At 34.2% G+C, this 27,232-nt stretch overlaps 1 protein-coding gene across 2 annotated transcripts in view; it reads left to right on the top strand.

The window, feature by feature from the left end:
• MS3_00004361 (uncharacterized protein) overlaps positions 1-26,709 on the top strand; it is a gene marked incomplete at its 3' end in the record, with an annotated part of 58,537 nt that extends 31,828 nt beyond the window's left edge. Inside the window, exons 2-3 of one of the 2 annotated variants that reach the window (XM_051212278.1) lie at positions 21,724-21,772; positions 23,260-26,709. In XM_051212278.1, the coding sequence (XP_051072439.1) occupies positions 21,724-21,772; positions 23,260-25,472 (2,262 nt within the window). The remainder of the gene's footprint in view (positions 1-21,723; positions 21,773-23,259) is intronic. The other variant, XM_051212279.1, reaches the window with a different exon arrangement.
• Positions 26,710-27,232: the final 523 nt, after the last annotated feature.

Genomic DNA, 27,232 nt, shown 5'->3' with positions numbered 1-27,232 from the left:
TTTCATTTGTGTATGCTGAGGCCTACTGATGCAGAGACTGCTGCTACACTGGTTGTCTTCATCTGCATCTGTTCGTGTGTATGCGATAGGAGGGCTAGGTGATCTGCGAAGTCGAAATCGTCCAATTGGTTCTGAGCTGTCCTATGTATTGTGTGTTTTCCCTCAGATGTCGAGGTCTTCATAATCCAGTCGACCACCAGAAGAAAGAGGAAGGGAGAGAGTAGACAGCCTTGTCTGACTCCGGTCCTTACTTGGAATGCATCTGTCAGCTGTCCTCCATGCACTACTTTGCACTGTAGTCCGTCGTATGAGTTCCGGATAATATTGACAATCTTCTCAGGAACTCCGTAGTGTCGAAGAAGTTTCCATAATGTCCTCCTATCTACACTGTCAAATGCCTTTTCATAATCAATGAAGTCTATGTACAGTGTTGAGTTCCACTCAACTGATTGTTCGACGATGATCCGTAGTGTTGCAATTTGGTCTGTGCACGATCGATGCTTACGGAATCCAGCTTGTTGATCTCGAAGTTGGGCGTCTACTGCATCCTTCATCCGGTTCAGCAACACTCTGTTGAAGACTTTCCCTGGTATTGACAGTAGTGTAATGCCTCTGTAGTTTTCACATTTGCTCAGGTCTCCTTTCTTTGGAATCTTGACGAGGTGTCCTTCTTTCCAGTCCATCGGCACTTGTTCCTCCTCCCAAATCTTTTTGAATAGAAGATAAAGCATGCTTGTGGTTACTTCGATGTCTGATTTCAGTGCTTCAGCTGGTATGTTGTCGGGTCCTGCTGCTTTCCCGTTCTTGATTTGTCTGACGGCCATTCTAATTTCCTCCGTAGTTGGTGGATTGACATCTATAGGAAGATCTATGTGTGCTGCTTCGATGTCCGGTGGATTCATTGGAGCCGGCCTATTCAGGAGTTCCTCGAAGTATTCTACCTATCTGTTACGCTGTTGTTGAATTTCGGTGATTGGCTTGCCTTCTTTGTCTTTGACCGGCCTCTCTGGTTCACTGTATTTCCCTGCTAGTTTCTTCGTTGTATCGTGAAGCTGTTTCATATGTCCTTCTCTAGCAGCTTTTTCTACCGTCGTTGCTAGTTCTTCCACGTATTTCTTCTTGTCGGCTCTAATGCTCCTCTTCACTTGTTTGTTTGCTTCTATGTATTCAGCTTGTGCTTGAACTTTCTCTGCTCGTGTTCGGCTGTTGTTTATTGCTGCCTTCTTGTTCTTCCTTTCTTTGATCTTGTCCAGTGTTTCTGTAGAGATCCATTCCTTATGATGGTATTTCTTTAGGCCCAGAACCTCTTGACACGTTGAAGTTAATGCTTCTTTGATGCCTTTCCAGTTGTCCTCCATAGTAGTTTCTTCTTCTTTCAGTAGATCCTGTAAGGCTTGGAACCTGTTGTTGAGAGCTATCTTGAATTCATTGAGTTTGTCAGTATCTCGAAGGAAGGCTGTATTGAACCTTTGTATTGCTGTTTGTTCACTTGTCCAGTTCTTTTTTAGCTTCAGTTTCAAATTGGCTACAACTAGGTGGTGATCTGAAGCTATGTCAGCACCTCTCCTGCTTCTCACATCTTCCATTGTCCTTCGGAATTTTTTGTTGATGCAAATATGATCTTTCTGGTTCTCTGTAGTGTGGTCCGGTGAGATCCATGTAGCCTTGTGTATACGTTTGTGTGGTAGTATTGTGCCTCCTATGACCAATTTGTTGAATGCACATAGATTTGCAAATCTTTCTCCATTTTCGTTTCTTTCTCCCAGTCCATGTCGTCCCATAATATCTTCATATCCAGTGTTGTCTATTCCGACTTTGGCATTTAGATCTCCCATTAGAATGGTGAGGTCCTTTCTTGGGCATTTCTCTATGATTGACTGCAGCCGCTCGTAGAATTGATCTTTAATGTCGTCGTTGCTATCATTGGTGGGTTCATAACATTGGATAATATTCATTAAGATCCCCTCCTTCTTTGTTTTGAATGATGCTTTGATGATTCTGGATCCGTGAGATTCCCATCCTACAAGTGCATTTCGTGCTACTTTGGACAGCATAAGAGCGACTCCCTGAGTGTGTGGAGCATTGTCCTCTTCGTGACCGGAGTATAGCAGCATCTCTCCCGTAGCTAGCCTTTTCTGTCCAGCTTGGGTCCAGTGGGTTTCGCTGATTTCCAGTACTGCTAAGTTGTATCTCCTCATTTCCATTGATATTTGACTGGTCTTCCCGGTTTCCCACATTGTTCTAACGTTCCATGTACCTATAAAAATTTTTGCTCTGGTTGTTAGAAGGGGCATCGGCCTCGTGGCTTCCGAAGGAACTCGGCTTTCACCATGAAGCATCATAATTCTTCTAAATGAAGACCTCCTAACTCCCAGGGCAGAGTTAAAATGGTTTGGATTATTTTTTCTGGCAAGCGTTTTTTTAGCGAGTTAGTTTTCTACGGGATGGGGACGCTAACCCCATGCCCAACCCTCCTCCTTTACTCGGGCTTGGGACCGGCAGCAACCCTATAGGAGCTACAGGCGGAGTTGGTCATTTATGTGGTTACAAATATTTGTATGTTACGTCATAGTTTTAAAAATAAAATAATCATCAACCATGATAGATTATCATTATTTAAAAAAAATAAAATAAAGGGGTAGAACCTTATGCTAAATTTTCCTCTCATCTTATTTCATTTCAATCATTATAAATAATACTGAATATCAGTATATGGGTAGTGGAGATTATTAAGTTTTTGATTGAGATCATGAACCGATTGAAGTTAGACCATCGTTTGATACCTGGAAGCACTGGACGACCGTTTCGTTCTATTGTGGGACTCCTCAGCAGTACGCATACACGGTCCCCCTCACGAGATCCAGTAGGTTAAGCGTTTGTGCGCGAGACCGGAGGCCCTGGGTTCGAATCCCGCGAGCGGGACCGTAGGTACGCACTGCTGAGGAGTCCCCAATAGAACGAAACGGCCGTCCAGTGCTTCCAGGTATCAAACGATGGTTTAACTTCAATCGTTTCATGATCTCAATCAAAAACTTAAGATTGAATAATAAAATTAAATTTATCATTTAGAAAATTTTATAAATTTTGTTATTCATAAGTTTATGATATAACCTATCACGTAAATGACAAAATAAAATTTATGGATTATTTCCAAAATAGAAAAAAATTTTTCTAGAAAAAAAGAGAAACATTTTTGAAATTCTTTTTTCAAACTGTCTTACATGACCTTGTATACCAGATTGATTTTTTTGTATACGTGATTAACGATTAAAGAACCTAGATATTATTATTTTAAAAAAATATATATCTATATTTATACCAGTACTCGATTTATTTTTCAATTATTTGACTGTTACAACTTTCAATTGTTGAAAGCATGAGTCAAATTGAAGATAGACCACAATGGAAAATTTGGAAGCACTGGACGGCCGTTTCATTCCAGTATGGGACTCCTCAGCAATGCTCACCCACGATCCCACCCCCCGCGAGTGCTTAACCATTAGACCACTGGGCTGGCTGGCATCCAACGGTGTTAATGTCTAACTTCAACCAATTTTGATTCTGACCAAATTTTAATTTAATTTTTGGATTGTTGTAAATGATAATTATATGAATATTAGGGTATATGAACTTTTATAAGTTGTTGGGCTATTATTACCCGGATAAGTGTTCAATAAATGAAGTAAAATTACAAACTTAACAAGTAGATGGTGACTGTTACGTAATAAATAAAATATCACGTCCATTATTTGTAATCCTTTTTATGACCATAGTATATTCACAATCCTGAAGTAGATTTCTAGCACTTTTGAGTCATTAATTTTTCCTCGCGTTTTTTCCATCACCTACCTGTACGCGGTTTGTCGTCTAATGTAAGAGTTGACTATAAGAAAGCTAGTGGTGACGAAACCAAGACATGATGTTAGTCCATGAACTCACTGACTTCTGGGATAACCAATAATAGGTGAAGATTATCTGGTTGGAGTCGATGTGACTATCATAACCAGAGGTTAGAGAAATGGCTCAAGATTGTCAACAATACAGAAAGTGCATTCACTGCTTGTCTTTCCTTAGTTCTTGAATAACGAAATCCCCATATGCCTTTTTGTTACTTTTTTATACAACTAATGATTTCCATTACCACTGATACTTTTGCTGATCCTACTACTTTGGGATTTGTTTTGATAATTTAATTTTACTGCTCCAATGTGGAGTGGCAGCTAGAGCTGACACACGTGTGTCAGATCCTACGTTGCATATTATTAAATGACTAATTTTCACCACTTTAAAAAAAAACTTAAGATGAAAATCAAATTTGATGTTGTTTATAAGTTTATCATAAACTGTTGACAAGGCGATGAGCAAATGTTGATACCTAAATAAGTATTTAAACAAATGGCTTTTCATTATTCTAGTCGTTCTCCATATAATAGCCATTATATTTTCACAGAATGGATAGACTGAGGCTAACAGTAGGTTTCAGGAAGCCCAGTTCGTCCTATTTGGGACCCATCAGCTGGATGTATTTGCATCTTAGTGTTGATATTCACATTGGGACTTGAACCCAGTACCTTTTACTTTAAATTCTGATGTATTACCTGCTGAGCTACGGAGTCCCTATGAGTAATAACTGGTGCAACGAGTGTGAATTTGTTTAGTAAGGGTTCGAACATTTAACTTATATTCATAGTTAATATGTATTGTGAATCGTGAGTTGGCTACTCTAAATTCTACCGATTGACTAGCTTCAGATATCCCAGTTCGACCCCAATACTGTTCCCAATCTCCAATATATCAGAACACGAATCGTAGATGAAAAATCGTTATGGGGTCAGGAGCAGCAGAATAATGACTTACAAACAAATGCATATTTATACAGTTAGGATTACTATAAATATTGACCAACAGAAAGATGACACGTTAAATAATATTGACCAATAGGAAAATGACACGCGAAATCAATATTGATCAGTAGGGAAACGACCAATAGGGAAATGACACCATTTAACGTTCAAGGGTAGCGTTAGACTTAACCGGATAATTGTTTCTGGGATATTTTTCTGAGTATCCCAACACCTCCCCTTTGGAAAAGTTAATAGCGACGTAACCGAGGGTTTACTTGAAGTTTCTTTGGATGTCTTCTTTTGCGATCCGACCTCCGAGGCAACCACACAGAACCAGAAGGATGTTCTACTTGATTAGATGACTTAGTCGTCTCTGTTGGAGGTATTGGCGGAAGTTGAAACGTGTCCAACAGCAAGTCGAGTGGGACATGTTTTGTAATTGCTTCTTTCTCCTTCGCTTCTCTTGACCTGAGTTGATTGTGGTGCCTGGTCCAGATTTCTTGATTCACCTTGACATCATACATGACGTTCCCATGTTTTTGTGTGATTTCACCCTCTACCCATCTATCGCATCCGTGTCTATAATCTCGCGCATACACATTTGTACCAACTTCGTAGGGAATTCGAGTATTCTTCATCTGGGGGCTTTGCCGGGCCACTTGCTTGGGTTTCATCGCACCATGAACTGTCCGTAGTTTTCGCCCCATAAGCATCTCAGCAGGGGATTTGGAGTTTGGCAATAAGTCATGCGGGTTCGTCCGGTACGCAACTAGAAATCGTTCTATGATATCTTCTGTGGTCCCCTCCCCTCGTGCTTTAAGCATGGCTCGTTTAAATGTATGAACGAACCTTTCAGCTTGTCCATTAGATTTCGGGTGATATGGCGGAGAACGAACATGGTTGATCGAATTTCGCAGGCAAAATTCTCGGAATTGGCTAGATGTGAATTGTGAACCATTGTCTGTTACTATTGTTTCTGGAAGACCATGCTGAGCGAAGATCCGATTAAGGAGTTTGATGGTTCGAGTTGTAGAGGGTGGCGCAATCGGCAATATATCTCCGGCCATTTGGAGTATGAGTCAACCAGTATCAGATATGTGGTACCATCTAGGGGTCCGGTGAAGTCAATATGCACTCGCGACCAGGGTTTTTCTGACTTCGGCCAGGGCACTGGAGGCAACTTAGGAGGATTTTTCGCAGCTTTTTGGCAATGTGAACATCTTTTGACGAAGTCGACAATCTGCTTGTCCATATTTGGCCAATATGCATAGCTTCGAGCGATGGATTTCATACGGTTTATCCCTGGGTGTCCAGAGTGGAATTGGCGTAGGACTTTGGAACGTAGGGTTGTTGGAATTACTACGCGATCACCGAACATCAGACAATCGTTAACAATACAGAGAGCGCTGCGACGATTCGCTAATTGTTGCATATCACCACTCAGCTGCTTAACTGGCCATCTGCTCTGAACATAGGTGATCGCTTCTTGGATAATCGGGTCTTCTCTGGTAGCTTCCCGAACATCTTCAGCGGTGACAGGCATTGCTCGAACGGCATTCGCCAATAGTGTAGCACCGGAATCCTCTTCGGTTGATACTATGGCTATGAGTGTGTCCTCATCAGTGGTAGAATGGTTACTGATAAGTCTGGACAGTGCATCCGCTTGACCAAAATCTTCGGAACGTCGATACTGGATGTCGAAGCCGTACCCCAATAACGCCAACTCCCAACGTTGAAGACGATTAGCAGAATGGGCAGGAATGCCTTTCTTTGATCCAAAGATTGATAACAAAGGATTGTGGTCTGTGAGCAAGGTGAAACGGCGCCCATAAATGAATTTGTGGAATCGCCGGACAGCAAAAATTAGGGCTAACGCTTCCTTCTCTATCTGGCCGTAGCGTTTCTCAGCAGGTGTTAGTGTTCTCGAAGCGTGCATCACCGCTTTCTCTGACCCGTCGGGAAAGACATGTGAGATTACGGCACCCAGTCCATGTGTTGAAGCGTCAGCAGCAACCACAATGGGTAGTTTCGGGTTGTAGTGGGTTAGCAGAAGATTGGAACTTAGCATGGCTTTAAGTTTTGAAAATGCTGATTCACATTGTGTTGACCAATTCCAAGTAGCATTCTTTTCTAGCAGACGATTTAATGGATATCGTACGTCATGCAGTGATGGAAGAAATGCTGTATAGTAGCTAATCATCCCCAAAAATGATTGCAGTGAGGAGACATCAGTGGGAGCAGGCATTTGTTGGATTGCGTAAGTATTTTGAGGATCAGGGTGTCGTCCGGAAGCATCAAAGATAAACCCCAGGTACTTAACGAAACGTAAGAAGAATTGGCATTTTTCTGGGCGAAGGCGAAAACCATTATCCTGGAGGCGTTGCAGAACTAAGTGGGTTCTGGTATGCAAATCATCAACAGTTGAGCCGACAATGAGCACATCGTCAAGGTATGTAGCAACACCAGGAACATCTTCCAGAATAGTGTCCATGATCTGCTGGAAGATCGCTGGAGCAGTTTTGATACCGAAGGGTAACCGGGTATACTGAAAAAGTCCTCGGTGAGTGTTGATTGTCAACAACTCTCTGGATTCTAGAGCGACTGGAATTTGAAGGTAAGCATCTGCCAGATCCAGCTTAGCAAAATAGGTACCACCATTTAAAATAGTAAATAAGTCATCTGGGATCGGCAGCGGATAGTGATGCTGTTGTAGAGCCGCGTTGAGTCCTGTGGAACAGTCTGCACAGATGCGTATGGAACCATTGGATTTTTTTACAACCACAATTAGTGCAGCCCATGATGAATAAGGAACAGGTACTAGGACACCCTCAGTTTCCAAACGTTGAAGTCCAGCGTCAACCAGAGGTAAAGATGCGTATGGGACTGGACGCTTTGGGCGAAAAACTGGCGTAGCTTCTGGCTGCAGTTTTAAAACAGCTTCAGTTGTGGAACAAAGTCCGAGACCAGGCTTAAATAGTTCAATAAATCGTTTTCGAAGGTCTTCAGCATGCTGTTGTGTAGAAGCAGTAATTTGGACTTGATTGCAGACAGCGTTAATAGGAAGATCAGCGAGGCCAAGTTCTTCGAACCAATCTAAACCTAAAAGGTTGAGCGGAGAATTGGTGATGTAGCATGTCCCATTGAAGGTTGTACCTCTGAATGAAATACAGCAATAGAGTTCACCATGAAGGCGGAGATGACCCCCACAGGCACTGACGGCTGTTTGAGAGGATGGTTTGATGGGAGGTTGACCCAAGGTTCGCCAAGTCTTTTTCGACAGAATGGTGATATCTGATGCAGTGTCCAACTGCAAATGAACAGGCTGACCATTGATTGAGAGGGTCAGAAATTTGCGTCGAGTCGCGGCATGAGTGTGGAAGACTGATGCTAAACTCCTTGATGAGGTAATCGGCTTTTTGTGAAAACGACGCTGCGTCTGTGCATTTCGACGGTTATTGGATCGGTTGGATTTGCAAAAACCGCTTTTGTGACCAACTTTCTGACAGCGATCGCACACATGCTGTTTGAATGGACAGAACTTCACATAATGCCAGGCTCCACAGTGCCAACATGGCGAGGGGGGCTTCTTCTGAACCGGTTTAGAGTGATTAGAGATAGAAACACCGCTGGCGTTCGAAGGACTCGAGTTTGTCGATCTCGAAAATTTTTTCTGGTGCTGAACAGCATGAACTTCGGAACCACCCTGGCCCCCAGATTGAACCAAAGTGGTGTCACGCTGCAGATTGATGATACGCTGGTATTCGTCTATGATCGCATTAAGTGTCAGTGTTGGATCTTGTTCAAGGCGGTTGAGCAACCGAGTTCTGATGTCGGAGAATTTGGGTGACTGAAGACTGCATATGAGTATTAGGGACTTGAATTGGTCTTCAGTGAGGGATCTGAGCTTGAACCGTTCGCACTCACGGTTAACAACGCCGACGTGAGTCAGGAAGTCATCAGACTCATTCATGACCAGTTTTAGGCAGCGATATCGGGTACTGAAGAGTGAGTGATGATCACCAAAAAGTTGGCTAAGGGACTGAATAGTGGCGTCGAATGAACGGTCGCGTGGGTTCTGCGGTAGAATGAAGTTGCAATACTTATCCAGCTCGGATGGACCAAGTTTACGGAGAAGAAGACGCACCTTCCACGATTCATCTCTGTCAACAAAGTCAACTTTGAAAAGGTCTTCATAACGTCTGAACCAGGTATCAAATGTAATGTTGGCATCAGGATCATAAAGAAATTCTGAAATACCACTGGTAATACCATCAACTGATTCAGGAATTGTCGGTGCAGTTGGGACTCGAGAAGATATGTGCGTCTGAGTAATCATCTCCATCAGCTTCAGCTGCTGTTCGAACAATTTTTCTAATTTGGCTGGATCCATAGTTAATCACCAACTTGTTGCTCAATCTCCGTCGCCAAATTATTGTGAATCGTGAGTTGGCTACTCTAAATTCTACCGATTGACTAGCTTCAGATATCCCAGTTCGACCCCAATACTGTTCCCAATCTCCAATATATCAGAACACGAATCGTAGATGAAAAATCGTTATGGGGTCAGGAGCAGCAGAATAATGACTTACAAACAAATGCATATTTATACAGTTAGGATTACTATAAATATTGACCAACAGAAAGATGACACGTTAAATAATATTGACCAATAGGAAAATGACACGCGAAATCAATATTGATCAGTAGGGAAACGACCAATAGGGAAATGACACCATTTAACGTTCAAGGGTAGCGTTAGACTTAACCGGATAATTGTTTCTGGGATATTTTTCTGAGTATCCCAACAATATGATAATAGACTGATTCAGACAAATCAACTAGAACGCTAAGACAGATTTCATCTACGGTCATATTACTACTAAGTAATATCGAGTTTATTTTCTTCGGTATAAATTCAAACTGAAGGGACATTCTCTATGACACTCATTTTCAGTCATATTTATAATTTAAAAAACACTTTCATTTAGTTTATACTTAATGAAAAACAAGGATATTTAGAGTACAGCATAACTACATGTTTCATGAATAAAGAGTATCATGTTAATATTTCTGTAAAGACTTTCATAATAAACTTTGTTTTGTAAAAGGACTACCAGTAATCAATTTTGAGTTGAATATGTTTATACAAAGAACGAATCTTTATTCATTGACATACACACACTCTCTCTATCCATCTGTCTCACAGTTTAATAAATGTATATCAGTATTATTTTAATTAAATTAATCTTTTATTTCCGTTTCATCTATTTTTCACTTTAACTCAATGAGCTTACTGAAAATGTTTTGCTTTTCTACATTTCACATGTGATGAATAAAAGTTGTGAAGGCAAAGAAAATGGATTTGTTCTCTTTCTATTAATTTCTATCATACCTTTCTTTAATTTCAGTCATTAACATTGTATTAATATACATTTTTAGACAATTCTAATATGCATTAATTTCTTTTTTTCTCACAAAAACTGATTTCGCATTGCCATGATATATCTTATTGTCAATATGGTAATACCTTGATGTGTGTTGACAATCATTAGGTAACTAGATCTATTGACTGACTAGTCACTGTTGAGGAATACTTTCAGTCAGATTAATTGAATTTGTCACGATGCAAAGTTTGACGCAAATATTCCAATTTTAGTATTATAATTGTTTGCAACAACTAGAACATATGATGCTTGAGTTAATGTTTAACTGAGTAACGTAAACTGATATGAACTTGTGATGAAAATCATCATCATCATCATCACTGACATAATTGTCAGCCAATATAATCGTCAGGATACCCTAGATCTAGGTTTGTACCGGCTGAAACTTAACAGTAAGGTGTATCTGAAATCTTGAGTGAATTTAGATTTCTTGTAGCATCTGAACTTGCACTAGTCATTAGCGCAGTCAAAAACAGTACCATGGCGCTATCTGTGAATTAAGTGGCTTGATATAGGACTGAGATTTTTGAGTTTGTTCATCACTTAATATTAACCAATTGTGTGTTGTCTAATCTAGTTGGAATCTACCTATAGAATCTGTTCCTACCAGCTTGGTGTTTTAAACAATCAACGGTTTCTACTAGACTGGTTCATGTTTGTTAATTCACTTTGACTAAAAGCTCCATAAATGACTTGCGTGTATTCGTAAATAGCCTACTTATGCATAAAAGCTTTTTCCCAAATTTACATGATTCTCAAGGTTTAGTTAAACTCGATATTGATTTGCAAATGAAGCTCATTTTAAGGATAAGAAAGTTTTTAATATCTTTTTAATTAATGGAATTATATAAAAATATTAAATTCTAATGAAAATTCACTTCGTTCATTTCGGCATTCACTTAAAGTGAAATTTTATCCTCGATAGATTGAGGTCAGTTTGCTTTACTGGTAGTAGTGCACGAAAGGTCATTGACTGAAAAATGTTTTAATCAAAATAACTGTAATAGTATATGCTATAATATACGGATGAAACTATGTTTTTTAAAACGAGAAATGAAAACTTTATTCAAATAACTATTGTAAAGTAAAGGATTATGAAGATTGATGAATTTCTTGATTCAACATCACGAACTCACTCTAGTAAACCATTGAAAAATAAACAGGGACTAGGCAGCTGTTTCGTCCTAGCAGAAGATTCCTTAGTAGTGTAAATCATTAGCTTGACATGGATTATATTGGTGAGGTGAATTATTGAAGTTCTGGATTATTTATGGCACCCTGTAGTATACTACAAAACATAAGATTGGGACATTATTACCATGTTAGTCACAACTAAATCATCCAAGTGGCATGTTTATTTCCTAATACAGTATGTTATGACACTGAGCAATAATCGAGGATAACTTCATACACAGACATCATTTGATTTTCAAGTATCTGAACTGTAACTTTGGAATGATTCTCGTGATAAATACTTTACTGTTAGTAGATCAGCTAATTTTTCTTTTCAACTGTGGTTAGATGAGTGCTTCCTTGATAAATTTCACATGTTACTTCACAAGTGTATTATGATTGTTAAGTCCTTATGATTAGTATAAATCTTGTAAAAATCCTAGCTCTTTTTATTGATAACTCTGATTCTTGTTATAGTGAATTCCAAAAAATTGATTTCCAACAGAAATTCTTTATGAAAAGTTGTGTTTATATATAATTTGAATTTAAACAATCAGCTTATCTTCAGTTGATGACAGACTGCAGTTAAAAGGAGGAATATTTAGACTTTTTCCAGATGATTAAAAGGTTCAATAATAAGATGAATATATTTTATTCTATGAATGTTATTATTCTTTCTCTGTTCAAATCTATCAGTGGAATACATTGTTGGGAATAATTTAAATTATTTCAACTTTTATCATGAAATTCATTTCATCCATTCAACTTATTCTCATTTTGTCCGTTTCACTGTGTAATTCCTCATCAAAGAATATTTCAAATTCTAGAATATACTTGTAAACCAACATCAGATGATATAACCAAATTGACTTGTATTATTTTGACGATAAATATTCATTCTAAGTCAGTTTAAAAGTTGCCGTCAAAAAAATGGTTATGAATAGTTTAATTTGATCAATATTTTATTTTTCATTATTTTAATCAAATCATATGTTCTTTCTTTCCGGTAAACCTCAACTTCTGTTATTGTGTTATTTAAGTAAACTTTTGAAATAATGCCATACCTGCTTATTTTTTACGGACTAACATGTTTAAAACAAACTATAAATACAATTAAACAACTTTAGAAAATAATATTGTTGGGAAGAATGTTTTCTTCGCTAAATTATCTTACTTTGATATTAGCTTAGAAATGTTGTTTTCTAGACGGTTAGATTTTTCATGAATAAATGGTAAATATAGAACGGATTCCAAAGTTTATAAACTTATAAATGTTCACCTTAATGTCATTTAGAATTTTTCATCGATGTACTTTTGAATGTTGAGTGGAAGTGTAGTAATTTTATTCGACATATACGTATGCTACTGATTAGTGAAAAGTAGACTGAGTATTCCAAAGATTTATTCGCTTGATCTCATGTGAACAATACGTAAAGAGATATCATAATAAAAGTATTTCAGTTGACTTATTTTAATTAAGAGGAAGGGTTTTGGGTTCTCTTCCAAATGATAATTGAAGCTTCGATTGTTAAAATATTTCACAGTATTTATACACCAGGTGGATAGTTTGGGAGGAGTTACTCTATCTGAGCTTGATGATTTCATCATGTACATTTCGTTGTCGTTCTGATCGACACGGCCTACTATAAAAGGAAATGATACTTTTAGAATTAATCTAAATACATAAAATCCATTCGTTCTGATTATATTATTTGCCTCTGGTGTTTTTCTCAGGTTTTTCATCTTTGTTTGTTTTAACAGTGTCATCAGTCGTTTTATATCTTAACTACTGACCATGTAACCATTTCTGTCTGAATTGATGGATTAGGTCTAAATGGTTATGTCATTTAATAACTGACCTATCTGAATGCAGTATTTTCGGATATTTTTTAATAAAATTAATACACCTAGTTGTCTGTATGCATGGCAGATCGTATTGTTTCACCATTCACCAAAAAAAGTGTAAATTAGTTTATATTTTTACAGTTTTACATATTTAATCTATAATGCAGTATGATCAAAGTTGATTAAAAGTACTTTTAAACCAATTAAAAATTAAAGTTATCGAAAGAAATTTCACTTTACAAAATTAAGAACAGTTTCAACGAAGTTGTAAGTAAGTATGTGGTTGATAAATTGACTTCCGATATGGTTACATATATTGCTGTCTTTGTTTATAGATAATTATTCTTCACTTATCGATACATCAAAGAAAGAGTATTTAAAAAAAAATTAAGCAAGTCAACAGTTTATTTCCTCTTAAAAACAAGTAATTGATGAAAGGCTAGTACCTAAAAATCGTTAGTGAATGATAATTCTCCTACTTCAGACTGACGAATGTCGATGGATAATTATGTTTGAAATCTCGCATTTCTTACAATCCACTACTGAAGCAGGTCAGTCGCTTTACAGATATCTTGATTAAAGTGTCTATAACCACTGGTCTATGTAAATATCGATTCTAGATATTTCTCATAGTAATGTCTTAAAAATAACATTTGACCAGAATTAAGCTGATTTCATCCAATTGATTTCAAACGTTTCATATAAAACAAATTTATCTGAGCAACGAAGTGCTTCAGTTAATGGATATTTTGTATCCTCTGTTAAATAATCTTTGATCAAAACAAGACAAGATTGGCTTTTAATTTAACATTCTAAACTGATTTACCGTTTTATTATGCAAAACACAAATTTTTTAAGTCGACCACTTGATATAAAAAAGGTTTATTGATTTTACCATTCACAGACAGGTACAAATTAGTTTTGTAGGATTTCAGAATACTGAATAACGGGAGAGGAGATCTGAGCAAATGTGAAAACTACAGAGGCATTACACTACTGTCAATACCAGGGAAAGTCTTCAACAGAGTGTTGCTGAACCGGATGAAGGATGCAGTAGACGCCCAACTTCGAGATCAACAAGCTGGATTCCGTAAGCATCGATCGTGCACAGACCAAATTGCAACACTACGGATCATCGTCGAACAATCAGTTGAGTGGAACTCAACACTGTACATAGACTTCATTGATTATGAAAAGGCATTTGACAGTGTAGATAGGAGGACATTATGGAAACTTCTTCGACACTACGGAGTTCCTGAGAAGATTGTCAATATTATCCGGAACTCATACGACGGACTACAGTGCAAAGTAGTGCATGGAGGACAGCTGACAGATGCATTCCAAGTAAGGACCGGAGTCAGACAAGGCTGTCTACTCTCTCCCTTCCTCTTTCTTCTGGTGGTCGACTGGATTATGAAGACCTCGACATCTGAGGGAAAACACACAATACATAGGACAGCTCAGAACCAATTGGACGATTTCGACTTCGCAGATCACCTAGCCCTCCTATCGCATACACACGAACAGATGCAGATGAAGACAACCAGTGTAGCAGCAGTCTCTGCATCAGTAGGCCTCAGCATACACAAATGAAAAGGCAAGATCCTCAAATACAACACGGAGAACAGTAATCCAATCACACTTGATGGCGAAACTCTGGAAGATGTAGAATCCTTCACATACCTGGGAAGCATTATCGATGAACAAGGAGGTTCAGATGCAGACGTAAAGGCGAGGATCGGCAAAGCAAGGGTCACATTCCTACAATTGAAGAACATATGGAACTCAAAACAACTTTCAACCAATATCAAAGTGAGAATCTTCAATACGAACGTCAAGGCAGTTCTACTGTATGGAGCTGAAACTTGGAGAACTACAACAACCATCATCAAGAAAGTACAAGTATTTATAAATAGCTGTCTACGCAAGATATTCAACATCCATTGGCCGGATACAATCAGCAACAGCCTTCTGTGGGAGAGAACAAACCAACTTCCAGCTGAAGAAGAAATTAGGAAAAGACGATGGAAATGGATAGGACATACATTACGCAAATCGTCGAACTGCATCACGAGGCAAGCCCTAACTTGGAATCCTGAAGGGAAGCGAAAAAGAGGAAGGCCAAAGAACACATTGCGTCGGATAATAGAAGCAGATATGAAAGCGATGAATTACAACTTGACGGAGCTAGAAAGGATTGCCTAGGACAGGGTTGGATGGAGAATGCTGGTGAGCGGCCTATGCTCCTTCACGAGGAGTAACAGGCGTAAGTAAGTAAGTAAGTAAGTAAGAATAACGGGAGAAATTGAGTCAGATGTCTTCAATTTTATGGGTCAATAGTTGTGAGGAAATGTAGTTTTGAATACGGAATAGATAATTAGTGTTTATGATATTGTGGATAATCTACCGTTCATATGAACTGGATGTAGATATTTTACAGAAAAAGTATTTGAATTAACAGTCTAAGAATCATTAGGAATGATATCTAATTATAACTTATCAATAATTTACTAACACACAGGCCAAGGAAATTGAATTTATTAGTATTAGTTGTAAGATAAATAGGACAATTTTTAACTAACAGTCTCAAGTTACCAGGATCTACTAGTTGACATGACCGAAAATCAATGAATGAAACCTATATGAATAGTCTTTATTCTTAAACTAAACATTTTGTTATTTTATTCTCGCCAACTTTTTTTAAACAATTATTTTCTCGATTCTGTGCTTTTTTTAATATTATGTAGCTCTACCACTTGAACTGATAAATTATTGTTTCATGCTCAACACTATTTTAGTTAGTCAGCTAATTGTGGTCCATGAAACTTGACAGCTTTTTGCTGGTTTCCAGCTTCAGTGAAAATATGTTTTAATCCTAGATGTACAGTTGATTTAAAAAAACTTATTGACAATATTAGCCCATTAGTCAACCATCGACCGGTAAACAAATGACACACATAGTGATTTAGACCTAGTACACTATATATGGATACTTATATCCACAAACTAAGTAGTTTTAAACCATTTTCAGAAATCATTATTTTCGAATTTTAACTGAAGATCCTCAAACAAATAAGCTTATTTTAGAACTAACATATTCTTCTTTCTTTCCTGGAAACAGTTAAGAATGAACACTATTGAGTCGTAAAAACGAAAATAGGACGATTATTCAAATTTCTTCGACTATTAAAATTGTTTCAACTAATGATTAAAACATTTGTAGATATCTTTTAGTTTCATAACAGACAGATCTATCAGAAAACAATCTGTGTACATACAAACAGTGGAGGGTAATAATAATAATAATAATAATAATAATAATAGTTGAAATCAATATTGTTAGAGATTTTGTAGTATTTTGTTTTCACTAAACTAAAACTGTGATCATGTATGTAAACCAACTGAAAAAGATATTTAAGTAAACAAATGCCTTAAATGTTTTTTTTTAAAAAGAGAGAACTCATTTATAAAACAAAAGTTGATAAAATAAAACAAATCAGATTTCTTTTTCGTTATGGAAAAAAAGAAACTATTATTTGTATTCGAATCCTATAGGGGAAGTGTATATACGATCTGGGCGTTGAAATTGATTGATTGGTTGAAAAACGGAAATATCTATTTCTATTTTAATTTGTGTGTAACCAATGAAAATGACCGTTGAGAAAAATTCCTCCCATTTTTATTTTATTTTTTTTCGTTTCTAAAATGTTCTAAGTAATATCGAGTTATTAATATTATTATTATCATTATCATTCATTTAATTAACTTTAATTTAATGTGGGAATGGATTTAAACGATTTAAGAAAATTCTATTTAGAGGTTAGTCTAAAGGTTTCAACATGTAAAGGGGCTAAATTTTATTAAGATTAGTTTTAAATAAATAATATATTTTGTATTATCCCAATGAGTAGAAAAACTAGATTTTTTTGACGTTTCATGACTTAATGTAATCCATTTCCATAGAGAATAAATAACCAAATAAACCAAATTTAGATTAATTTTAATTTGGTTATTCTCTGAAGAAATGGCTTATACTAAGTCACGAAACGTCAGAAAACTTAATTTTTCTACTCATTGAGATATTACAAAATATAATAAATTTATTTATAACAATCTACCCAATGCTCAATTTATTCAAAATTATCAAGTCAAACCTTGGTAATGATACCTATAGGATTAGTTCGTTTTTTTATTATGACAGGGAGAACAGGAATAAATTATTTTTTAAACTAATCTAATCTCGATGCATTGGTAATAATTAGTTCAGTTTGACACATGTAAAGTGGCTTTACAGCTGTTTAACTTTGACAATCCAATTTTAGTTGATAAACTATTTAAGTCATATTATTTAAATATTTCTTGTTATATTACTTAAACCTTAATGAAAATCAACAATTTCAACATAGATCATAATATTTTCTCTGTCGTATATTTAAGTCATTATGAAGAATTTCTATTAGATTAAGGTTTTCTTTTGTCTGTCAACATATATTCATATGATTCAGTTAAAAGGAGATTATAGAAACTTGTTTCTACACATTTTTCAGGGAAATTCATGTCTACGTTTTTCAATATCTTAGAAAAAAGTGTTATTATTAAGACTCTTAAACAGTGGGAGTATTGGTTTTAATTATATATTCCAGCTTAGTATTGACAAATTATTGATTAAGTTTCTAGGGTTCCGATAGGAAGTCCGAATAAGTACGATTCAGATATATGAGTAGTGAAAGAGTTGTTTCAAATGACATTCAACAACCATCATGCTAAATTGCTGAGTGAAGTTAAAAATTCATACTGTAGGATATTAACCCAGAGGGTTAGTGGTTTATGACTGGCTACGAGACCTGAGGGTCTTTGATTCGTCCCCTGATGGATTCATGGTTCAGCACTGCTATACAGTTCTGTCTCAATACCAAATCGCTGTCCATTGCTGATTCTGGTTTCTAACTATTGACGGGTTATTTATTCTGTGACGCAAACTGTAAAACGTAGTATACACTTGAAACTTTCAGTGAAATACCTTTGTAATTTATATCATCAAATGACCTTAAAGAATCAAATTATAGTCTCATCACTAACGACAACATTGATTGAAATAAATCAGAATAATAGGAGTGTATATAAATGCAATGTTCACAATTATACACACTAGATGCAAACAATTTTTGTTTTGATTGTGATTTATTGGTTGATCAAAAGGATAATAACTATTGACTCAGCTATATTTATCTTGAGTAAAATCGGACTCACAAACATTTCCTAGTTATTGTAATATTGAAAATTTTGAACAATACTGATAAATTGTAAGTTTTTTTCCGACATAAAATTCACTGGTATTATATTAATAAATTTAATATGGTTTTCATAATTTAAATCACAAACTGATCCCCCAGGACGAGTTCCATACTAGAACTAAATGGCCATCCAGTGTTTCTATATTTTCAATAGTTGTCTGGCGAAGGTCAGTTCATGATGTAAATTATGAACATTCTACAGTATTCACGGAATTTAATTATAACTGATTCATTGCAATCTAGTCGAAAATTTCTAGAACAGAAAATCTACTGTATTATTTTTGTAATACACTTTGATGAGTGAACTAAAACAGGTTAATACAATTGGATATAAAGTGAATTGTATGATAATTTTTTTCTCATTGATATGGGATATGATTATTCATTTTCTATATAGAATAATTAAAGTTTAAGAGTCAAACAGATACTGGTCACGTCAGTTCACATATTTATTTACTGTATCAAAACCATGAAACAAAAATTAAAATCATTTTGAGTAAATGAGTTTTTATATTAATAAACTTATGTCTGGGTGACTAGCTAACCATTGACAGTACATCTGATGAACTGAATTTTAGGAAATATTGATCCAGGAATCTAAAAGAAACATTTTTTTTGGATATAAACATATTGTACTCTAAATATTGCAACTTTTTGTTATATTTTCGGAAGTATTTTTTTCAAAATAAACACAACAAACATTATTGAATTCAATGTACTCATATCTAAATAACTATTGCAATTGTAAACATGAATGCACTGAAATTTGAAAATAAAATGTTCTATTTAGCCAGTATGTAGCTAGGATACTCGAAAATAATAGAATGATCATGTCCAAATTGTAGTTTATTCATTTGTTATTGTAATTGAATAATTTAACAAAGTAGAAACTATCCAATGCAAAAAAATAAACAAATTCGATATTTGAAAAATCAATACAACTCATTTCCAATTAATGTCCAATGATATAACAACGACCTAAATAGATTTAGAAAATAAAAAAGAAACCCTAACAAAACCTATAACGTAAAGTAAATAGTACTCACAATCTGTTTCTGTTGGTAAGTAATCAAAATGAACTAGATAGAGTTAACGTAGTATTTGTCTCGATCGATAATTCATTTCTCTGCTTTAAATTACTGTCATACTATAACTTCTGTTTGAATTATCTTACAAACTTAGTGAGTTGTATAACTTTGCTAGATCTTGTCAAAAAGACTTGTTAAATACTGAAATCGTGACTGATGGATGGAATTGTAATTTTGAAAGAAAGGTTATTTCCATTTGTCTGCTTATCTGGTGCTAAAAGAAAAGAATCATGTATTAAGTAGAAGAGTACACGAATACAAAATCAAAACAAATAGGAGTGAACCATAAATGCTTGGAAGAATATTAGAATGTTCAGAGAACCTTTCACTTCTTACTGCGCTTAGGATTGTATGGTATTATAACTGGTCTAGATGAACAATATGGTTTCAAGTTGAGCACATAAGACGGGCAAAAGGTCTACGTAGTGTATTTAATTTAGCTAATGTTTTTTGACATCAAGCTTAAATAAATTCGGATGTCAAGAAGATTGTGCAACTCGACTGTCAAGTATATTCTCACTTATTGTATTTTCCACCACATAAATAATTGTAAAGTTCAGAAATACTACTCACCATTAGGCTGCTCAAATCCAAAATAGGTGGGATTACGTTTGAATCTATACTCTAAAATTTGTAAGTTGATTACTTGAAACACAGTAAACCATAAAATATTGCGTTTCTTGAGGTCAAAATGACTTTTTAAGTTGTATTTATCACAAACTAATCTCAAGTGGGTGTATGTACTATTAAAATCAAATAGCACTGGAGAGCTGTTTCATCCTGGAAGGGGACTCTTTAGCAAAGCTCACCCAAGACCTCAAGAGGGATTGAAACAGTGTCTATATGTTTCTCAAAGTTGCATTGGATTCTATTCAATTCATAGTTAACTCTGTCTATGAAGCTTATGATATGGGCAATTAGAACCAATTTATTTAAGAGTTTTGTTTTTAATTTGAATAGTTGAAAGTTGTTGCTGTAAAGCGTTTTTATCGAGAGCTAAGTATTGATCAGTCCAGAGAAAATTAATGCTAGTTCCAAGATTCCGCACGTTTTTTTATTTAAAAGCACCATCTAAAGAAATTGGGGCCATCCGATTCAGTGATTTTCGGATAATTTTTCACTTCATAAATAGTTCTCATAATGATATAATTATCACTTACACATCAATAACTACAGCTCTGAAATTATTTCCCAAAATCGTAGATGGGAAACTATGATCCGTGAAACCAGTTATATCAGGAACGAGGCTGTTACTCATTGATATCATTGTATGGTGGTCGTGTCATGTTGCAAATCGATTAGTCGATTCTAACTCAGTGTCTAAATAATGCCATCTTCGCCGCACGACATATATGATTCAGTGTATTCATGGGTTTGTGTTTATACACTGATTAAGTTTTCTGTTCTTAGCATCGATAATTTGCAATATGAGAAGTGATTTCTGTCCATCAAGCTAATTTATTTTAATTGGTATTTATATTGTGATTTACATAAAAGATTTGATGACAGTTATTATTAAGCTATCAGTTTCTGTTTCTTGTACGCTTACCAAGCTAGATGTTTCCTCATTCAAAGACAGATTCATGAAATACATTTAATTTATTGTGCTATTCATATTCATTATCACATAGATTACTAATAAGCATTTGAAAATTTCCCTAACATCAAACGTAATTTTATATTTGAAATTAAACAATTTCATAACTTCATGTGTTTTTCTCGAATCACGTCTTTTATGCTTGATTTTTTCTACTAATACTGGTGCTGTTGCTACTTATACTACTCAAGCATATCACTGTGCTGATGTAGTGTGGTAACTTGAATCAGTGAACATAACTACAGGGATTTATGTTGCTTAAGACTGATTGTTTGATCAAACCGTAAATACTAAACGGTGACAATATTTTATATTTACATAATATTTTGAATGAAAATAAACTATGTATAATTATTTTAGTCTTAGTAAACAGTCGTTACCTTGCCTTCATTTTTGCGCTTAACCGATTATTTTCTGTATTTGTTATTATTTATTTAGAAAATGAAACAGAAGAAAAAGTTCTCTTTTCGGAAGCTGATTGGTAAATGTAAGCGATTATCTCATATGTATACGTATACAATGGTTAATCATTATTATTATTATTATTATTATTATTATCATCCTTATCTGTGTTATTTGATTATTTTTACCAAGGTGTATTTAATGAGTACCTGCTTATAAAAATAATACTGCCTTTTATTATATTAATAAATGATGGGGCTCTACATTCCTGAAAAAATATTCGGTCTATTAAAATTTCATGTACATTTTGGTACGATCACTGAACGTTTTATTAAATAAGTAGTAGGGATAGGTCAGAAAATTCTCGACTTATGACCCCAGCTTTTTGAGACCTGAAAGGAACCGTTCTATTTTTGGATAGTCAAACTTAAGTTGATCGACTCCACGGTTACAGATATTACTACTCTGGTATTCACATGTTGAATGATGTTCCATATGGCTAGATTATTCGACGAATTAATCAGTAACCACTGTCATACAGGTATTTAGTACTTTTAAACAAAAATCAAATTGATCTGTGACGTCAGATTATTTAAAAACTATAGTGACAATTACAGTGCATGATAAATAGATTTTTACGGTTTAATAATCCCTATAGAATATTTTAAAAACAAAAGAACATTTGAGCAAACAATTGTTATCAATCACTTTGTTATCAGGCTGTATAGTTATTTCACTCAAGTCAAAATAAGGTATGTATTAGTGAATTAGACAATTTTATAAGTTAAAATTGGTGAACCTTTGCATCTATGACTGAATGTATACTTCATTCTTAAATTAAAAAGGTCATTTACTAAAGGTTGATAATCAAAAATAAACAATTTGATACTGATCACACTTGAGTAATTCATATATTGGTTATATTTTTTCAGGTATGCATTTACTTAGAATGTACAGCTTCAATATAGAATAGTTCAATAAATGAGATTATGTTTAAAGTATATCATGGGGACACAAAATGCATTGCTATTAAAAAATATAGGAGTTCATTGCGATATACTCATCAAAATTTATCGGAATTATCATCATACACTGTATGTGACGTAGCTAACTAAGATGAGTTTGAATTTCTTAGATACATAGAAGAGTATTTAGTGTATCAATAAGTGATATATATATATATATATATATTTCGTTGGTCGGATATCATCAGCAACAGCCTGGTATGGGAGGGTACAAACCAGCTTCCAGCTGAGGAGGAAATTAGGGAAAGACGTTGGAAGTGGATAGAACACATTTTGAGGAAATCAAACAGCACCACGAAATAAGGGATAACTTAGAATTCTGAAGATAAACGGAAAAGAAAAAGACCAAAGAACACATTGCGTTGAGGAATGAAAGCAGATATGGAAAGGATTGCCCAGAACAATGTTGGTTTGAGTATCCTGGTGGGTGGCCTATGCTCCTTCCCGAGTGGTAACAGGCGCAAGTATATGTATAAATATATATTTATATTATGACAGGGGATGATCTATGTTTATTCTTCGCTTTTTTTCTTTCTTTTTTGGACAGTTGAAGAATCATCAAAATCACATGTAAATGAAATGTTAAATAAATCTCATTCCGATATACAAATTGATTTAAATAATCAACAAATAGAAAGTGAACTAGAATTTGCACATAAATTAATGAACTCACCAGAAGAAATGGGTTTAAGTTTAGAGGGCAGAGATAATGAAATTGAATGTTATGTACAAACAATATGTGAACCATGTACATTAAGTAAAAATGCAATAAATTTTGATCGTTTACTACGTCGTATTGATACAACTAATGCACGTGTAACAACATTGATCAATTTATGCACTACAGCTATTTTAGCCTCAGATAAAACTGCTATTAATTTTCTAGTGAATAGTTTAAAACGTATGCGACGCAAACAAAATTTATTAATTAATGAAGCAGATGATACAATGTTGACATTTTTAAAAGATCCTCTGATTTTATTACGTTCAAAGAAGAAAAAAGTTGGTAAAAATGAAAGTGGTGTTAAATTCAGTATTCATTATCCTGAAGATGACGACGATGAAGATGATGATAGTGATGATATAGAAAACGATATTGATGGTAATGGTAATGTACGAGAAGGCAATATTGAAGATAAATGTGAAAATAGTAAAAAAAATGAGGAGGCACAAATTCGTTGGGAAATGAGTAGTAATCAACTAAGTACTGATTATTCCACAAGTGATAGTGATAATGATGGTCCAACGCCTGAATTTGTTTTAAATTTATCTAAACAAATACGTAAAACAGAAGGTACACGATTAAAACAAAATTTACGTTTAATCAATCGTAAAAAATCATCAAATATGGGAAGTAAAAAAGCATCATATAATGTCCCACCACCTTTGAATCCACTTGGACATAATCGTAATGATTTATTACGTTCACATGCTACAGTAGCAAGTGGTCTTTGTCAACAAAGTCATAAAATATCATCATCATCTATGCTATCAACAAATGGATTACATAATACTGATACAAAATATACACCAACATTACCATTTAATTTATTAAGTTTAACTGGACAATTATCATGGTTAATTTCAGAATATATTGAACGTGGTAGTTCAACATATAAATGGGCTACAGAATTAATTAATTCAATTGGTAAAATGTCTGTTACACGATCTACATGGTTAAATGTACATCAACAATTAAGAGAAACAACAGAATTATTATATTCACATCGTGATCAACAATTAAAATTATATTATTCAATTAATGAAACACCACAAGGTGAAATTGCATGGACTAAATTACAAGCAATACATCAAAATTTATTAAATGGTGATTTAAATGCTTCGACAATTACACCAAATAATTTAAAAGTATTATGTCAATCATCAAAACAATTAAACAATCATAATAATAATGAAAGAAAATTAGTACAACTATCTTGTTTATTAGAGAAAAAATTACATTTAGCTTATTTATGTGATTTATTATTATGGAAAGCGCATAAAATAATCTTAACTCAATTAAATTATACTGATGAAGATATAGTGAAATGTCAATCGATGGATTTTCAAATACGTTTATTTGAATTACAATTAGATCAATTAAATGGACAAAATTGGTCAACAAATTTAATGAATTATATGTTATGTTGGTTAAATGATATATGTGAATGGAAAAATCAATTTAATTTAAATTCATCTGATATTGATTATTTTATATGGAATGAATTTTATGTATTTAAAAATTCAATTGAAAATTTATTCGATTTAGTTCAATCATTAAATGCTTGTAAATTAATAAGATCAGCATTAGATGAACAAAATAATAATCATATTAATGATATGAATCAATCAATTTATAATTATCATTTAAGTAATAGTTTAAGTAATATAAATTTAGATGATAATCAAAGTAGAATATCATCATCAGATGGATCATCATCTAAAATACAATCACATAATCGTTTATCACATAATAATTATCATCCACATCAATCACATCATAGTCAAGGTGATTTTCGTATATTAGATGCTGAACGTTGTTCAAGATCATATTCAGCATTAGTTAGACAAATACAAGAGAATGCTATGAATAATAGACCATTAGCTTATTTTGCTGAACGTGCTTTATATGATATTGCAGTAGAATTAGGTTGTACAGTAAATTGGGATGAACGATTTGATAGTTTAAGTAAAGAATTAAAAAATGCATGGCAAGAATGGGAATTAATTATACGTGAAAAAATAGATCGTGATTTCTAGTCGTTTAATCATTTTATCATCTAATATTTCTCTACTTTTTTTTCTGTCATATTTTGAATTTATTACTAAGTGAGAAAAACTAAACACAGAATGAATCAAGAAATCAAAAAAAAAACAACAGAAAATAAAAAAAACAAATCAGATCCAATAGTATTTTTGCACTCCCCTCTCGCATTCATCTTTCATTATTTTTCTCTTTTAAAATTGTACATTTTTGAAGAAAAAAAACTAAACGGCAGTTATAACTATTTTTTAAAAACAACAACAATAATAATGATCACAACGACAACAACAACAAAGATTCGGTCATTTGTACTATTGAAATGAAAATATAAAAACAAAATGTTATTTACATCCTTCATTCCCTCACTCTCTCCCTCTCGTTCCTTCTCTCCATTTGTCTATTTCATGATCGATCGTCATTTGAAAGTTTAGATGTTCTGCTGACATAATACTATAGATTATTATTATTATTATTAGTCTTTTGATCTTATTTATATTAAAGTTGACTTCATTACTCTTTATGATTTGATCTTTTTTTACAAAAAAAAATGTTTTTTTTACATGTTTACGGATGTTTTTTTATTTTGACTGTGTATTTTATTATTATCACACTGAATTGTTAATCAACATAAAGAAAGAAGAACTAATGACATTGAAATTTCTCATTTATTTAATTTACATATTATCAGTGTTAAAATTGCATATTTGAATGTTTAATTATGTAAAAAGGGTATTTTCAACTAATCATATAAGATTTATAAAAATATGTCTGTGATTGATTTAAATAATGAGACTATAATAAATATATAGACAACCTTTGTGAGATACCAAAGTAACTGAGAATGTTCACCTAATGACTAGAACGAAATGAGAGTTATAAATCAATGTGAGGAATTACAATTAAGATTTACAGTTGATTGTTACAGTTATGAATTATATTTATGGTTTTCATCATGAACTGATAATAGCTATCATGTCAAAACTCTATTTGGTTAGATGGATGAATGAATTTTGCGTCAAAATCCGAGACCTATTATCTCATATCTGATTAGTTCATTCAGAAATTATAATCTCCTTAGATAAGGTACACAAACTGTATATAATAAGTCGCTATCTTTTAAACTCATAGTATTAATAAGAGGGAATTTATATTTCCCCGAACCAGATAATCTTCAATGAAAGTGACGAATCAATGGCATGGATTAATAATAAATTGTCTTATATTTCTTGTAATGGAAGTCGATGAAATTCATTCTGTTTGTTTCTGTTAGCTTTCTGTAAAAAGTTCACTAGATTAAACATAAATTAAATTTGTTTTAGGTTTTATAATTGTTTTGTATAGTTGAACAATATGATAAATTTTGGTTGAGTAAACTGATTCATGTATATACAAACAACGTTTGAAATTAAAGAAAACCTAAAGTTAAAGGGAAATGCTAGAAATTGAAAATGGATCCAACCAATCTTATCCACCACATTGATTTAATAAGTTCGTTTTAATTTCTACAATATTCATTAACAAGGTTAGCTGCACACTAGATATATTTAAAACATGGATTAAAATTAAATGTATTATTATGTGACACACTAGGTAATTCGTGACCTTCATAGGTACAGTAATCTGATAAAAATCAAACTGACTGAGGTTCCCAGATGATGGGTGAAACAATACACATGTAACTTCTTTACTCCTTATTGTGGTGTAGCTGTCACTTCAGATGTGTGAAGTCTTGTCAAGCATATCAATATCAAGTTTT

The sequence above is a fragment of the Schistosoma haematobium genome, chromosome ZW (assembly GCF_000699445.3).
Source record: "Schistosoma haematobium chromosome ZW, whole genome shotgun sequence".
Classification (NCBI taxonomy): domain Eukaryota; kingdom Metazoa; phylum Platyhelminthes; class Trematoda; order Strigeidida; family Schistosomatidae; genus Schistosoma; species Schistosoma haematobium.
Note: the sequence above shows the minus strand (reverse complement) of the source record. Positions and strands in the feature narration are given on the sequence as shown.